The sequence below is a fragment of the Mustelus asterias genome, chromosome 11, assembly GCF_964213995.1.
Source record: "Mustelus asterias chromosome 11, sMusAst1.hap1.1, whole genome shotgun sequence".
Taxonomy (NCBI): Eukaryota; Metazoa; Chordata; class Chondrichthyes; order Carcharhiniformes; family Triakidae; genus Mustelus; species Mustelus asterias.
Window position 1 is genome coordinate 81,255,087 of NC_135811.1, and position 16,892 is coordinate 81,271,978.

The following is a 16,892-nucleotide window of genomic DNA, read 5'->3' on the forward strand; positions in this document are numbered from 1 at the left end:
AGGGACCTGGTTTCAATTCTGGCCTCGGGTGACTGTGTGGAGTTTGCACGTTGTCCCTGGATCTGTGTGGGTTTCCTCCGGTTTCCTCCCACACTCCAAAGATGTGTGGGTTAGGTTGATTGACCATGCTAAATTGCCCTTTAGTGTCAGGGATAAGCAAGGTAAATACGTGGGAGATAGGGCCTGGGGTGGATTGTTGTCAGTGCAAGCTCGATGGGCTGAATGGCCTCCTTTTGTACCGTGTAATGATTCTAAAAAAAGACTGGTTGTGCCTCAGCTGGAGTATTGTGTCTAGTTTTGGGCACCCCACTTAGGAAGGATGGGAAGGCATTAGAGATGGTGCAGAAAAGATGCAGGGGTGTGGAACTTTAGTTTCATTGATGGGTCAGAGAAGCTGGGGTTACTTTTCTTGGAGAAGCGATTAGGAGAAAACTTAATGTTCAAAATCGTGAAGGGTGTGGACAGATTAGAAAAGCCAAAACTGTTCCGGTTGATGGAGAGATGGAGAATCAAAGGATACTGATTGGTGAAAGGAGCAACGTATTTACCCTGCTTGAGAAAAACTTGAGAGGCTGGCATGGTGGCACAGTGGTTAGCATTCCTGCCTCACAGCACCAGGGACCCGGGTTCGATTCCCTATGGCACAGTGGTTAGCTCTGCTCCCTCACAGCGCCAGGACCCGGGTTCGATTCCCTATGGCACAGTGGTTAGCTCTGCTGCCTCACAATTCCAGCCTTGGGTCACTGTGCGGAGTCTGCACATTCTCTGCGTGGGTTTCCTCCAGGTGCTCCGGTTTCCTCCCACAGTCTGAAAGATGTGCTGGTTAGGTGCATTGTCCATGCTAAATTCTCCCTCAGTGTACCCGAACAGGCATCGGAAGTGTGGCGACTAGGGGATTTTCACAGTAACTTCATTGCAGTGTTAATGTAAGCCTACTTGTGACAAATAAATAAAGCAAGGTCAAGATTGCAAGCAGAAGCAAAGTGAATCAGAGAAGGCGGGTCATTTAATAAGCTGCCAAGTTCCGCAATTCAGCCTTTCCTTGCTGAGAGTATTTGCTGAGCGCTGGTGTGATCAAGCCTTTACGTTATCTCATTGGGGCGCGGCCATATCACGGCCAATTTATTGAGAATCTATGGGACCAGGAAATGTAATATCATCGTGACTTAGCAGGTAGCCGGCTTACACCGCTTGCGGGCCAGCGTTGACTTCCTAAAACGGTAATGCCTTTAAAAGATCTGACTCAAATATTTGTGTAAAAAACAATGTTTGTCGATTCCCGATATTTTGCAGGATGTTAATGTCAACAATTTGTTTGTTGAAATCTGATGCACTGTAAAGGCTCCCTCCCTGAACCGGATTGAGTGGTTAGTGTAATGGCTGGTGCTGGTTCCTTCATTGTCAAAACAGAATTGCACCGCTATTATAACCACAGCATATCTGTATGGGGGAAGGGGACCATCGTGACCATTTGGTCTCTGTATCGCAGCCCCAGGGCTACTTAGCGAGGAACAGGCTGCTCTACTTCCTAATTCCTATGTTCCTATGTCCAGGACAGTTCTGCTAATATACTTTCTCATGGTCCTTACTTCTGTAACATTGACATTTATTTGTGACACTTTCATCCTGTGAGAGTAAGGAATTAAATCAATGTTAAATGTTTCTCAAACTCAGTGTTGCTTCCAGCCTGGATTTCATTTGCTAATTCCAAGGATTTGGGTACCACTAGCAAGGATTTTTTAAACAGAGAGAATGCTGAAAAAACTCAGCAAGTTTGGCACCACCTGTGGAGAGAGAAACAGAATTAAGGTTTTATTTAAAATTTATTAATTTATTAGAGTCACAAGCAGGCTTACATTAACACTGCAATGAAGTTACTGTGAAAATCCCCTAGACGCCACACTCTGGTGCCTGTCCGGGTAGACTGAGGGAGAATTTAGGATGGCCAATGCACCTAACCAGCACGTCTTTTGGAGTGTGAGAAAAAACCGGAGCACCCGGAGGAAACCCAGGCAGACACGGGGAGAAGGTGCAGACTCCACACTGACAGTGACCCAAGCCGGGAATCGAAACCGGGCCCCTGGCGCTGTGAGGCAGCAGTGCTAACCACTGTGCCACCGGGCTGCCCCAATTTGAGGAGGGGCAGGTGGAGTAAAATAGGTCAGGATAGGTTAGAGGGTAGGACAGATTAAAAGACAAAAGATGCCATGGAACTCGAGACAAAAGGAATGATAACAGTAGTATTAAAGACTAAGGGGCGGTCTTATCGGCTTGTCCCACTCATTGATCAGTTTGGTGAGCCGGTAAGATCAGGTGAGAGGTGAAAAATTGGGTTCACGCCCGGTTTCTCACCCCTCGCTATCTTGCCGGCCCCATTTTGCCAGCGAAATCAGCTTTGTGCCCTAATTTCAATATTCATTTGTTAATTTAAATGTAATTAGTACGTCCCGGACGCTACCATCCTGGACTCACTTGACTTTACCTGCTCGCCGGTCGAGGTCCTCACTGGCGAGGATCACAGATGGTACCAACAGGGACCAGATGTGATGGCCTCGCTGGTGGGACTGGAGGCTATTGAAGTTCCCCGGGTGGATGGGGCAGGGCCGGACAGTGATCCTTGGGCAGTGATCCTTGGGCAGTGCCTGCGCAATGGCGCACCGAGAGCTCAGCAGCTGGCTTCCTGGCAAGAATAGGCTCCACCCCTCCACCTATTGGCGGGAATCATATCTGGGCTCTTTTATTTTCTAAGTGCCATACAGCTCACTCAATAAATTGGCGCGATTCTCTCCCATTTCCACGCTCATTCGGCACTTCGAATTTTTTTGATAAGATCACCCCTTAAAGCTTTGATCCAGAGTAGGTGTTGGTAGCAGAATAAAGGTTAGCACTGTCTGAAAGCAAAAACACGAGATCAAGATACAGAGTGACACTTGGAGGAAAAATGCAAAATGGAGGACACAGTACATGGTCTGAAGTTGTTGGATTCAATGTTGAGTCCAGAAGGCGATAAAGTGTCTAACTGGAGGATGAGGTGCTGTTCCTGCAGCTTGCATTGTGTTTCACTGGAATGTTGTAGCAGGTCAAGGATAAAAATGTGAGCATGAGAGCAAGATGGTGAACTGAAATGGCAAGTGACAGATGGTCAGGGTCATGCTTGTGGACTGAGTGAAGGTGTTCCCCAAAGTGGTCACCCAGTTGACCTTTGTGCTGGTATTTTATGACGTTGCCCGCCCGAGGCTCGTAAGATCCTGCTGGAGGCCAATGGAGAATGCCGCTCTGTGAGCCTCGCCCGCCCCAGAATATGGTGGTAAAATTCCGGACTTGGTCTCCCAGTGTATAGGAGATGATGTTGTGAACAGCTAAAACAATAGACCAAACTGAATAAAGTGGAACGGTCCACTTCGGAAGCTGATACCAGGGGGAGAGGGGGTTAGTAATGTGTTTGGTAGTGGCTTCATGCTGGAGATGCTGGAAAAGGTGGAGGATGATTCTTTGAAGCTGGTGGTGTGGAAAGTGAGGACAAGGGGAACCGTGTCATGGTTCTGGGATGGAGGGGAGGAGGTGAAGACAGAAGAGCGGAAAATGCATTGGACATCGTTGAAGGCCCCGTCAATCACAGTGGGGCAGGCGGGGACTCATCAGCTGAGGAAACAGGAACACATATCAGAGGTGCCATGTCAAGATGGCATCATCAGAACAGATGTGACAGAGAAATTGGGAGAATGAACAAAGAACAAAGAACAAAGAACAGTACAGCACAGGAAACAGGCCCTTCGGCCCTCCAAGCCTGTGCCGCTCCTTGGTCCAACTAGACCAATCGTTTGTATCCCTCCATTCCCAGGCTGCTCATGTGACTATCCAGGTAAGTCTTAAACGATGTCAGCGTGCCTGCCTCCACCACCCTACTTGGCAGCGCATTCCAGGCCCCCACCACCCTCTGTGTAAAAAACGTCCCTCTGATGTCTGAGTTATACTTCGCCCCTCTCAGCTTGAGCCCGTGGAATGGAGTCCTTACAGAAATAAGGTGTGAAGAGGTGTGGTCAATATTGGTAAATGGTTTATCACCAGAAATAGAGACAGAGCAGCCAAGGAGTGGAAGGGAAGTTTTGGAGATGGACCATGTGAAGGTGGGAGAGGGGTGCAAATTGGAAGCAAAATTGATCAATTTATCCAATTCCAATTCATCCTCCATCATTTTTTTGCCAACTCCCGTAATGCCACCATCAACCACACCTTACCCTCACCTCCTCTCACCTCCGTTCCGAAGGGAACATTCCCTCTTTAACATCCTAGTTGATTCCTCTATCACCCCAACACCTCATCCCCTTCCCACAGCATCTCCCCATGCAATCACAGGAGGTGTAATGCCTGCCCCTTTACCTCCTCACTGTCCAAGGCTCCTAACGCTCCTTCCAGGTGAAGCAGTGATTTACTTGCACTTCTTTCCATTTAGTCTACTGTGTTTACTCCTCACAATGTGGTCTCCTCTATACTGAGGAGGCCAAATGACAACTAGGTGACTGCCTTGCCGAACACTTTTGCTCACACCTTCTTGTCATTTCAATTCACCATTTTGTTTTCACGCTCACATATCTGTCCTTGGCCTGCTATGTTCTAGTGAAGCCCAATGCAAGCTGGAGGAACAGTGCTGTACCTTCAAATTAGGCACTTTGCAGTCTTCTGGACTCAACATTGAGTTTAACAACTTCAGACTTTGTTTGGGAATTAGGAAACCAGTTGCTCATCACGGAATTAGCCACAGAATGCTCCTGCAGCCACATTTATATCACTGGCCCCGTTAAGTTTCTGATCGATGGTGATCGATGGTAGTGTAAAACAGCGCTCTGACAATCACATTTTAATTTGATGTTTTTAAGTTTCCTTTGTACTTTGATTTTTGTTCGGGCTGTTCCCCCCTCCTTTTGGGGAGCTGCCCCTTTTGCTTTGTCCTGACTTAATCTGAGTTTGTTTATTTGGTTTGCCCTAAAAAGGGGTCATCCTCTCTTGTTGAAGATCATAATTGCCTGGCACTTGTGTGGCACAAATGTTGCTTTCCTGTTATGAGGTCAAAGTGACATATAATTAAATCGCCCACTCAGTACCGGGGGGAACCGATGGGAAAGTCAGCAAGTCAGGATCCAGCTCAATGAAAACAAGGCAGGCTCAGTTTCACTGAAAGTGGCAGCCCCCATACGATAGCTGGAGCATCATTTTTATATTAAAAAAATACTCCCTTTATGGTGGTGTCAAAACGTTGCAGATGCTTAGTACAGGCTGACTGTTAGTCATTAAAGGCTGACATTAGCTATTGAGTGCTATCGTTTGGATAATTTTAAAGATATTGAAAATCACTATAATACCAAAGTGAAATATGACTGTTGAATAAGCATTATCCATATCGGGCCAATAATAGGTCATAGAACTCCTACACTGCAGAAGGAGGCCATTTGGCCATTGAGTCTGCACCGACCCTCTGACAGCACATCTTACCAAGGCCCTGTCCCTGTAACCCCCCCTACACATCTTAGGACACCAAGGGGCAATTTAGCATGGCTAATCCAGCTAACCTACACATGGGGGGGTAAAACTGGAGTACCCGGAGAAAACCCACACAGACACGGGGGGAATGTGCAAACTCTACACAGTCTCCCAAAGCTGGAATTGAACCTGGGTCCTTGGCGCTGTGAGGCAGTAGTGCTAACCACTGTGCCACCCATGAATGGCTTTCAGCTGCTGGATTCGTATTTGGGTGCTGACTTGTACATCATTAAGTGTAGCAACTGCAAGGGATAGCATTAACAATAGCGACATAGCTGAACTGTTTTAATATCAGGTTTTCTCTCTCTCTATGATACTCTTGCCTTGTTACGAAGAGGTCAAGTGTGGCACAGTTCAATGGCACAGTGCACAGTACTGATAGCCAAGTTCCACACACATGAGGATGGCCTCAACCGGGATATTGGGTTCATGTCACACTATCTGTAATCCCCACAGCTTTCCTGAACATGCAGAATCTCACTGGCTGTCCTATCTGGAGACAATACACATCTCTTTAACCTCTCTCAGTGCTCTCTCCACTCACATTGTTTGTACCTTTAAGACTTGATTAGCTGTAAGTATTCGCATTCCAACCATTATTCTGTAAATTGAGTTTGTGTCTTTATATGCCCTGTTTGTGAACAGAATTCCCACTCACCTGAAGAAGGAGCTTAAGGCTCCGAAAGCTTGTGGCTTTTGCTACCAAATAAACCTGTTGGACTTTAACCTGGTGTTGTTAAACTTCTTAGTGTTTACCCTAGTCCAACGCCGGCATCTCCACATCATGACAGTGCATATATGTAGGAGGCTTCAATCTCAAGGGTGAGAGATTATTTCCCAAGTTTAGAGGGTTGGAAAACTTGGTTCTTAAATGCATTTAGGTTTAAGTTATTTTTAACCTAGTACGTTCTCGATTCTCCTAATACACTGCTATGGAAATTTCAACTCAGATTAGAAAATAGTGGAATGGGAATCAATTGACTTTAGTCACCAGGTGTACTCAGTGATCAGATAGGGAGGCAGATGTTTTTTTGGCAGAAGCCAATCTAAAATTAATGTGTCAATCAAAAGGAACTTCCCTAGTCAACTGAAATACCATGATCCCTTGCCACCTTGAATCATTGGATATTCCATAAGACCAAAGACATAGGAACAGAATTAGGCCACTCAACCCATCGTGTCTGCTCCGCCATTCAATCATAGCTGATATTTTTCTCATCCCCATATTCACAAGTATTGGAGAATTTGTATTAAAAGTATCCTTCTTGCTTCCTCCTCTTCCTTTTATACATTTATATATTTGGATGCTAACCAGAGTGTAATTCTCACCACCCTCCTCCCACCCCAAAGATGCAAGAGCTCTGTAAATGTGTGGCACCTTCATTCAAGAATCAGCACACGTTACCCTTCGACAGGTACAGGGAATTAATTAAATGGAGTTCACAATTTAAACAGCTTACATAAAAGTATACATAGAAAATAGAAGCAGAAGGCCATTCAGCCCTTCAAGCCCATTCCACCATTTATTATGATCATGGCCGATTGTCAAATTCAATACCCTGATTCCCCCCCTTCCTCCCATATCCCTTGATCCCTTTAGCCCTAAGAGCTATATCTAATCCCTTCTTGAAATCTCACAGCCTCAACTACATTTTGTGATAGTGAATTCCACACATTCACCACTCTCTGATTGAAGAAGATTCTCCTTTACCCCTTATCCTTAAATTATGACCCCTAGTTTTGGGCTCTACCACCATCGGGGACATTCTTTCTGAATCCACCCTGTCTAATCCTGTTAGAATGTTATACATTTTTAATGAGATCACATTTATTCACCTTATATTACATCTGCCATGCATATGCCCACTCACTCAGCCTGTCCAAATCATGCTGAAGCATCTTTGCATCCTCCTCACAGCTCATTCTCCCAAATTTGTATCATCTGCAAATTTGGAGATATGTTTAATTCCCTCATCCAAATCATTTAGAATGTAAATAGTTGGGGTCCTAACACAGATCCCTGCGATACCCCACTAGTCACTGCCTGCCAATCGGAAAAAGATCCATTTATTCCAACTCTCTGCTTCCTGTCTGCTAACCAGCTTTTTATCCATCTCAAAACACTACTCGCAATCTCATGCGCTTTAACTTTACATAGTAATCTGCTCTGTTTATTTATTAGTTTTAGTTTAGTGTCACAAGTAGGCTTACATTAACACTGCAATGGAGTTACTGTGAAAATCCCCAAGTCGCCGCACTCCGTGCCTGTTCAGGTACACTGAGGGAGAATTTAGCATGGCACCTAACCAGCACATCTTTTGGAGTATGGAAGGAAACTGGAGCATCCGGAGAAAACCCACGCAGACACAAGGAGAACGTGCAGACTCCATCCAGACAGTAACCCAAGCCGGGAATCGAACCCGGGTCCCTGGCGCTGTGAGGCAAGAGTGCTAACCACTGTGCCACCTTGTCGAAAGTCTTCTGAAAGTCTAAATAAACCACATCCACCAGGTCTCTCTGGTCAACTCTACTTGTTACATCCTCAAAAAATACAAGTAGATTTGTCAAACATCATTCCCATTCATAAATCCATGCTGACTTTGTCTGATTATACCACTGCTTTCCAAATGCTGTGCTATGAAATCCTTGATAATGACACTAGCAATGTCCCTACTGACAACATTAGGTTCATTGGTCTATAGTTCCCTATTTTCTTTCTACCTGTTTTTGCATAGCGGGCTTACATTAACTTATCCTCTATATACGTATGGATGGGCCCTCTGTACCATTCCAATTACAAGAGCTCCTGCCTCATTGTTCATACGAAATGCTAATTCTGGGATTATTGACACAATTAAAGGGTGATGGAAGGGAGGGAGGATTACTTATCAATCTAACGATTTTGTACTAACATTTAGGAGCCCTAAAATTCAGTGAATGTTTTTTTTCTCTCGGAGTACTGACTACATAATTTTATGAAAATAATAAAGCTTAAGAGTTTCTTTATTGAACCACCCAAGTTTAAAAATTGTAATAATTTAGATGGTGTAAATTCAGATTGGACAATTGCGGTTTTTGGAACTATTTATACAAAATGTCATATTTAATACAGTGCATTAAAATGGATTGTCATTTGCTGCTGCTTTAGTGATCATGTCTGCAGACAGCCCCTCATGGAGTTCCGACACACAGAGCCAGACTTCCAAACTGATTAAAAAATCCAAAGAGTCACCTTTTGTGCCAATAGGTGAGTCACTGTATACAATATTAAAGCGAGCCCTCTGTGTAACCTTCTAATGGACACTCTGTTTTATTTTCTTATTACTATGGTAACAACGTACCATCTTTGGACATGGACATTAAGGGAAAAGTAAGATTTTGTCAAAAGGAGTTAGCAAACTGAAATGACTTGTATTCCAAATTATAAATTTTTCGACAAAAGTGACCATCAAGAGTGCCATTGTGAATTAAAGGGGAACATAGTGAACTTATGATCCAACGATATTAAAATTGTAGACTGATGTTCTGCATCAAAAATTAACAGTACAATAAATGAAATAAATAAAAGCAAAATACTGTGGACGCTGAATAGGAAAAATGCTGGAAAATCTCAGCACATCTGTCAGCATCTGTGGAGAGAGAATAGAGCTCCAAAGATGTGGTTAGGTGGATTGGCTATGCTGAATTGCCCCCCCTTATTGTCCCAAGATATATAGGTTAGGAGGATTAGTGGGATAAAATACAGGGGGTTACGGGCTAAGAGACGGTTCAGACTCCTTGGGCCGAATGGCCCCCTTCTGCACTGAAGGGATTCCACGATAGATTCTATGATGGCTAACATTTCAAGTCAGGATGAATCTTTATCAGTTACCAATTTATAATTGAACCTTAATTATTGGCTTTAAGTTCAGTGTCATCTACCTGGTTTTACAGAAGGGTTTGTCAATACACAAAGGGCAATGATTAATTTAAAAACCTGCTCCTCAGTGAAAATGTAACTTTCTTTCCATCTTCAATGAAGGTAACAAGGCTGCACCGATTGTTGCCATATTGATGGCATCAGAGAGATTGGGATACCTGAATTGCACTCAGATCTTGTCTGTACCAATTCAAATAGCACATCAGTGTTCAAATTTGTTCTACCTCCAACTCAAAGAAAAATGTCAACTTAAAATTAGGTTTGAATTTATTCTGGAAAGTATCTGCTAATCAGCTTGAGGGGAAAGCCGTGGTCTAGTGGTATTGTCGTGAGACAATTAATCCAGAAATTCACCTAATGTTCAGGGGACCCGGGTTCAAATTCCGTCACGGCAGGTGGTGGAATTTGAATTCAATAAAAAATATCTGGAATTAAGAATCTGATGATGATCACGAAACCATTGTAAATTGTCAGAAAAACCCATCTGGTTCACTAATGTCCTTTAAGGAAGGAAATCTGCCGACCTTACCTGGTCTGGCCTACATGTGACTCCAGAGCCACAGCAATGTGGTTGACTCTCAACTGCCCTCCAAGGGCAACTAGGGATGGGCAATAAATGCTGGCCAGACAGCGACGCCCATGTCCTGTGAACGAACAAAAAAACATCTCCAGGCAGAAATACTTGAGGCAGATGAACTGGCAGAGCACTGGGTTACCACATGGACCTAGTCCAGGAGAAATAACTTGTATGAACTGTTGAAGCATTTTGAACATTAAAATTAACTATTACAGGTATGACTGGATTTGCAGCAATAGTTGGATTGGGACTTTACAAACTACGAACCAGAAAGGACACTAAAATGTCTGTACACCTTATTCATACCCGTGTGGCTGCACAGGCATGTATAGTGGGAGCAATGACCTTTGGTAAGTATCTTAATCTTTAGTGAAACTGAATATGATAGCTGAGAGGAATATGTATAAAAAAAATTTTAAAGTCCTAATAGTGGTACATCAGGATGGAGAAGGCGGATTCCAGAAAAGCAATCTGCACTTGAGCTCAGTCACTGGGTTAGGTGCTTCCTGTGTAAGTCAGTATTATTCATACAGAACTGACTCACCAGCCAGCTGGATTTGGTTGTGACCCTCTTTCTTCCATCAAAGGCTAAGGCTAGCCCAAACTCGTATTTCGATCAGGATCAGCAGCCAAACAGCTGAAACTGGTGGGTCTGCTGAGATTTTTTACAGACTGCACAATAAACAAAATACTTGAGGGGTGAATTCGCAGAACTGTGGCTTGGCACACGGACTGCTATCGATTTAGAAAGAAATCTAATGGCATTATTTCAGCTTTTTGTGCAACTCTTGCCTAACTCTACTTCACTATTCGGAGAAATTACAAGGGGAAGTAATTGGCCTTCGACAAAGGACCTGTTTGTTCAACTGATTGTTGAATCTGCCAAAGTTTGTGTTTTGGATTGTTCAATTGGAACTGGATGTTAATAATTGGCGCCAATCCGAATTTCTTTCACTGTAATCATTCCAACTGCTTTCCCCTGCTAGAATCAGCTACACTGTGCCAACAGAACCATTCTGGTATTCCGCAGTTAAAAGACACTTAATTGTGTTGTTCTTGGCAAGTTTGTCAATCTTCCAAGTTTTACCCAACTAAAACGGACAGACATTTCTTTACAGGTAAATTCAGTATTAACTGCCACAGCCGAGTTCACATCTTGTTCTCAATTGCCTTGCAGGTGTCCTGTATTCCATGTATAAAGAATATGTGGTGAAGCCAAAAGAAACAAATCTCTCAAAGTAAATAATCCTCTGTGCTGCATATATTTATGTAATAATGTTGTGTTCCACTTTGCACTGAGATGACCTCAGTAAGATAATTACACCTTCAAATATTTGAGGTTGCTTTAATAGATGTGAATTGTATTATTCCGGGATATTGGCAGTTTTGTATTTTGCAGAGTCAGGATTTCCTATTCTTTAATAAACTAAAAGACAATGCACAAAGGATTCAGCCATTTCGCTTGTTGTCTGATTTTCTTTTTATGCACTGCATACATGAACAGCATTTAAAAGTAGTAATAACTTCTCAAATCATGTATAATCAATCTGAACAGCACATTAACTCTACATTTTTGTAAGAAAAACTCAGCCAATAAAAATGAAAACTGAACACTTTTTTTATTTTGGGATGTAATCTTCTAAAAACATTTCACTTGCAATACCAAAATAAAAAGTTCAGATCAGCTCACTCTTCTGCCTTACTCATTCCATACTTGTACGATTCCACTGGATGCCATCAGTGTATTGAGCAAAACCATGTACAGAGTCCTGTTGAGGAATACAAGCAGTTGGTCCTTACTTCCAGAGACTATTGTTTCAGCTACAAGGGGTAATTGAGAACTACGTCCTGCTTTGCAAGTTCCAGCAACATAGGATCATCGAAAAACTTGCTGATACTGACATCTTCACTGAGACCCTGTTAATAAACGAAGCAGTAACATTTGTCAAGATTTATTCCTACTTGTTATACTTAAAATATCCTTAATTCATTACAGGGAATAGAAAGTAAATGAGAAAAACACACAAAATTGTTTCATTTATTGCTTTGACATTAGTTGGAAATGTGAATCACTAAATGCCAGAGGATGCAAATTAAACGTTAAATTAGAAGCCACCTCATTAAAGTGAGCTGAAAGCAAAATATGCCAAGTGCAATTTCTGAAGCAGTAGTGTGTATGATTTGTGTATAACAGCTTAACAAATTTTGTTTCATCCATGCTATGATCTTGTTAAAAAAAAGGTCTGAGTTAGAGTCACAGAGGTCATAGAGGTTTACAGCATGGAAACAGGCCCCTCGGCACAACTTGTCCATGTCACTCTTTTTTTTAAACCCCTAAGCTAGTCCCAATTGCCCATGTTTGGCCCACATCCCGCTATACCCATCGTACCCATATAACTGTCTAAACACTTTTTAAAAGACAAAATTGTACCCGCCTCTACTATTACCTCTGGCAGCTTGTTCCAGACACTCACCACCATCTGTGTGAAAAAATTGCTCCTCTGGACCCTTTTGTATCTCTCCCCTCTCACCTTAAACCTATGCCCTCTGGTTATAGACTCCCCTACCTTTGGGAAAAGATATTGACTATCTAGCTGATCTATGCCCCTCATTATTTTATAGACCTCTATAAGATCACCCCTCAGCCTCCTACGCTCCAGAGAAAAAAGTCCCAGTCTATCCAGCCTCTCCTTATAACTCAAACCATCAAGTCCCGGTAGCATCCCAGTAAATCTTTTCTGCACTCTTTCTAGTTTAATAATATATTTTCTATAATAAGGTGACCAGAACTGTACAACAGTATTCCAAGAGTGGCCTAACTAATGTCTTGTACAACTTCAACAAGACGTCCCAACTCCTGTATTCAATGTTCTGACCAATGAAACCAAGATGCTGAATGCCTTCTTCATCACTCTGTCCACCTGTGACTCCACTTTCAAGGAGCTATGAACATGTACCCCTAGATCTCTTTGTTCTGTAACTCTCCCCAATGCCCTACCATTAACTGAGTAAGCCCTGCCCTGGTTCAATGTACCAAAATGCATCACCTCGCATTTATCTAAATTAAACTCCATCTGCCATTCGTCAGCCCACTGGCCCAATTGATCAAGATCCCGTTGCAATCCGAGATAACCTTCTTCACTGTCCAATCTTGGTGTCATCTGCAAACTTACTAACTATGCCTCCTATATTCTCATCCAAATCATTACTATAAATGACAAATAACAGTGGACCCAGCACCGATTCCTGAGGCACACCACTGGTCACAGGCCTCCAGTTTGAAAAACAATCCTCTACAACCACCCTGGATTCCGTGAGATTTAACCTTATGCAACAACCTACAATACGGTACCTTGTCAAAGGCCTTGCTCAAGTCCATGTAGACAACATCAACTGCACTGCCCTCATCTACCTTCTTGGTTACCCTTCAAAAAACTAGATTAAATTAAAAAGGGTTAACTCCCAGAGCTACACAAGCAATTTACAATGTTGATCAGGACAGTTCCTACAGGAGGAGATATTGGACAGTAGTTTACACTGCCTGCCTCCTTCCCCCGGTGGGTTCTGAGCTGGGGAGTGTAAAATTGCATGGATGAGATTCCCTCTGGGATCCCACCCGCCCTGACCAGACATACAATGGACAGGGCAGGGCTCTGGATGGAAAGCCTGTCCATGCCACGCAAGGGTCTTTGCCTACCCGGCCTCAATTTTTAGGTTGGCAGGCACTGGTTAGATCAGGGTGCCAAATAGTTAACAATCTTGATCTCAGATGGGAGTGAGTGGGGTGGGGGAGGGGGAACTCAATCTGAAGACCCCTTCAGTTTTGAGGTATCCTCCCTTCAGGGACCTGGGAGCTCTGACTCTCCCACCCTATCCATGATAGTAAGATTGCATCCCCCACCTCACCGCCTGACTTTCCAGGGCATCCCCTACCCTCCCGCCCCAGGGTACTTATCTGAAGCACAATCCCGGGACTTTGCTCAGCCATGGCTTGCAGTACCTCTTCTGACCACTGCAGCGCTGTGCCTGGAGAGCTGTTAGTCAGTCTGATTGGCCGACAGCTCTCCAAAGCAAGATTTCTGTCCAAGGACGGGTGGAAGTCCCACCTGCTACCAATCAATGCTCAGGCAGCGGGCCTGTCAGTATTGGTGAGCACAGGAGGGCACTGAGCGCTTGCCATCCTGAAAATTCAGGCCTTGAAGTTTGCATATTCTTTTGTCAAGCCCCTGGAAATTGCCCGCCATTACGATAGAGGTGTTCTCATTCAAGACCTGCCAAAGTCTTGACAAATCAAGGCATACCAGGGTCACTGGCCCTGTAAGGTGGGAGCATTTATTTTAAGTTGGTAACTTCAGCAGCTGGCCAGGCCAATCTTACCAGATTTGAGAAGAGGGATCAAGAAACTATTCATTTTCTTCTCTTTCTCCGTGTGTGTGTAGAATACGTCTGAGACATAACAGTTTCAGAATAATAAAGTGGAGTCATGTTCTTTGCAACTTAAATCCCCTGACTAGTTGGCTTGGAAACAGTTTGGAAGTGAATTGTGTTCAGTGAAGTGGTAGAACTATATATTCATCACATTTATGGTCTGAGGAATGGTAGGAAATAGTGCTCAGCTAGTTCATGTGGTGATGCAAATCGAATCAGTTTATTGATGTGTCTCACCTCACTAGACTGCTTTCAGTTAAACTTCTGTGAACATGTGAAAGTTGCACAAAGGAGTTTATGTTATGATCCCCATGTCATGATATTATTTAACTAGACACTGGGCAATAAAGATGCATTTATAAATCATACAAGATGCAAGGTTCATTTACAGTAGAAGAAACATAGAAAAACTACAGCACAAAACAGGCCCTTCGGCCCCACAAGTTGTGCCGAACATATCCCTACCTTTTAGGCTACCTAGAACCCTCCATCCTATCAAGTCCCATGTACTCATCCAGGAGTCTCCTAAAAGACCCTACGTACAGTAGTGCATACTCAAGAAACTTGAAACAGTACCTGGTACGCCATAACATTCAAGGCTATGGACCAAGTGTTGGCAAGTGGGATTAGGTGGGCAGGTCAGGGCCTTTCATGCGTCAGTGCGGACTTGATGGGCCGAAGGGTCTCCTCTACACTGTAGTACATAGAACAGTACAGCACAGAACAGGCCCTTCGGCTCACGATGTTGTGCCGAGCTTTTGTTATTCTGTGTAGTATTCTGTGATTCTGTCTTAACTTCAGTAAACCCCTTAACTTTACTAATAAAATTTACCTACTGGGCAAGTTGGCTTGAAAGACAGGGAAGATCAAGGTCCAAGCCCAGGTTGTTGGAGTTAGAATATAGTGCTTGGAAAGGATGGTTGTTTGACGGAGTTTGACCAGAAAAAGTTTATTTATTAGTGTCATAAGTAGGCTTACATTAACACTGCAATGAAGTAACTGTGCAAATCCCCTAGTCGTCATACTCCGGCGCCTGTTCGGGTACACTGAGGGAGAATTTAGCATGGCCAATGCACCTAACCAGCACGTCTTTTAGATTGTGGGAGGAAATCAGAGGACCCGGAGGAAAGCCACGCAGACACGGGGAGAACGTGCAGACTCCACACAGAGAGTGACCCAAACCGGGAATTGAACCCTGGCACTGTGAGGCAGCACTGCTAACCACTGTGCCACCGTGCAATACATTTAACATTAAGAATAGTCTCATTACGGCTCTAGGTGCAGGAGGCTTCCAGTGAAACTTTAACTAAAACAACATTTTCCAATCAATATCTTTGGGAGAGACCGCAAGTCAATTTTTAAAACGTTTACATTAGCTGACTTTTCAATAATCACAAACTAGTTTCAGCAGCAAGTTGGAGAGGAATTGCTATTATCATGAACCTTCACTCATTACAATAAAACTGATTAAATGGAATGATTCCAATATTTTAAACCATGAAAACTATGCAATGACAGAGTAATTACTTCCACAGATTTCTTCCAGGAATACTGCAAGCATTCCTCAGCGGATTAAGACCAGGATTAGATGAATAAACAAACTGAGAAAATGTTAAATTTAGTTCTCGGCATGCACTAGTTAGCTCATCTCTATCGGGGCAGGAATGGGGCAGCACAATTGTTCTTGAAGACTATCCAGTGACTCTTGCTGGAAGGACCTTGTTCAATTGTGGTACCTCCTGTGGCAAAAAGGTTGCTGATAGTCAATGTCTGAGTTTGCATATGAAGAATAGCCACTTGGGGGCAAAATACTGGAAGTGGTCTGAGACCCAAAGAGCCATATTCACCCTGTAAGGAAGGAGGTGTAATGGGAAGGAAGGTAATAGAATGAAGGAAAGAACCTGTGGGATCCAGCATATATAAGTAGGGCACAGTAGTTTGATATTATGGACAGCAATAAACCGCATTAAGCAATATATACAGCACAAGGTTTACGCAATAATTGAACTATTGACCCAGACTTTTCAGAGTCTAAAAGCAAATATCTGCAAATGTGAAACTTAAACAGCCTGGTCTGCAGTTTGTGTCATATTTTGATCTTGATCTAGAGCTCTACTCACTATAACTAAAACAAAATTTGCAAACATTTATGGATTTGGGAACTTGTGTACTCGAAGGCTTTTGTGTTTGGAATGGTTCTGTGTCATTTTATAAATGCGGTTTATATTAAAAGTCTAAACTTCAACTCAGCTGTCCAAGATGCCAAGCCGAAAGTTAGACAAAGTTCAAAACCCACATAAAGCTATCTTTGAATGTCTTGACATTATGTGTGCCAAGTGTCCAGTGGCATACCACAAGGGTTAGTGTTGGGCTCCTTATTATTCGTCATTTATATAAATGACATAGATTTCTACGTGGGGGGTAGAATTA

The 16,892-nt window shown here is 43.3% G+C and overlaps 2 protein-coding genes across 6 annotated transcripts in view; one reads left to right on the top strand and one right to left on the bottom strand.

The window, feature by feature from the left end:
- The first annotated feature begins 990 nt into the window (after positions 1–990).
- On the top strand, positions 991–11,490 carry LOC144500621 (HIG1 domain family member 1C-like). Its single transcript, XM_078223854.1, has 4 exons — positions 991–1,220; positions 8,687–8,785; positions 10,250–10,384; positions 11,212–11,490. The coding sequence occupies exons 2-4, from the start codon at positions 8,692–8,694 to the stop codon at positions 11,274–11,276; spliced, it is 294 nt and encodes a 97-aa protein (XP_078079980.1). The 5' UTR covers positions 991–1,220; positions 8,687–8,691; the 3' UTR covers positions 11,277–11,490.
- A 146-nt stretch (positions 11,491–11,636) lies between these two features.
- Positions 11,637–16,892, bottom strand: part of eftud2 (elongation factor Tu GTP binding domain containing 2) — a 133,356-nt gene continuing 128,100 nt past the window's right edge. For all 5 annotated transcript variants that reach the window (XM_078223846.1, XM_078223844.1, XM_078223845.1 and 2 more), the window contains one exon: positions 11,637–11,951. In XM_078223846.1, the coding sequence (XP_078079972.1) occupies positions 11,856–11,951 (96 nt within the window). In that variant the 3' untranslated portion in view covers positions 11,637–11,855. The remainder of the gene's footprint in view (positions 11,952–16,892) is intronic.

Coding starts and splice junctions, on each gene's coding strand:
- LOC144500621 (XM_078223854.1), top strand. CDS start 8,692: ATGTCTGCAGACAGCCCCTCATGGAGTTCCGACACACAGAGCCAGACT. Junction 8,786..10,249: donor GTCACCTTTTGTGCCAATAG/GTGAGTCACTGT, acceptor TAACTATTACAG/GTATGACTGGATTTGCAGCA. Junction 10,385..11,211: donor AGTGGGAGCAATGACCTTTG/GTAAGTATCTTA, acceptor ATTGCCTTGCAG/GTGTCCTGTATTCCATGTAT.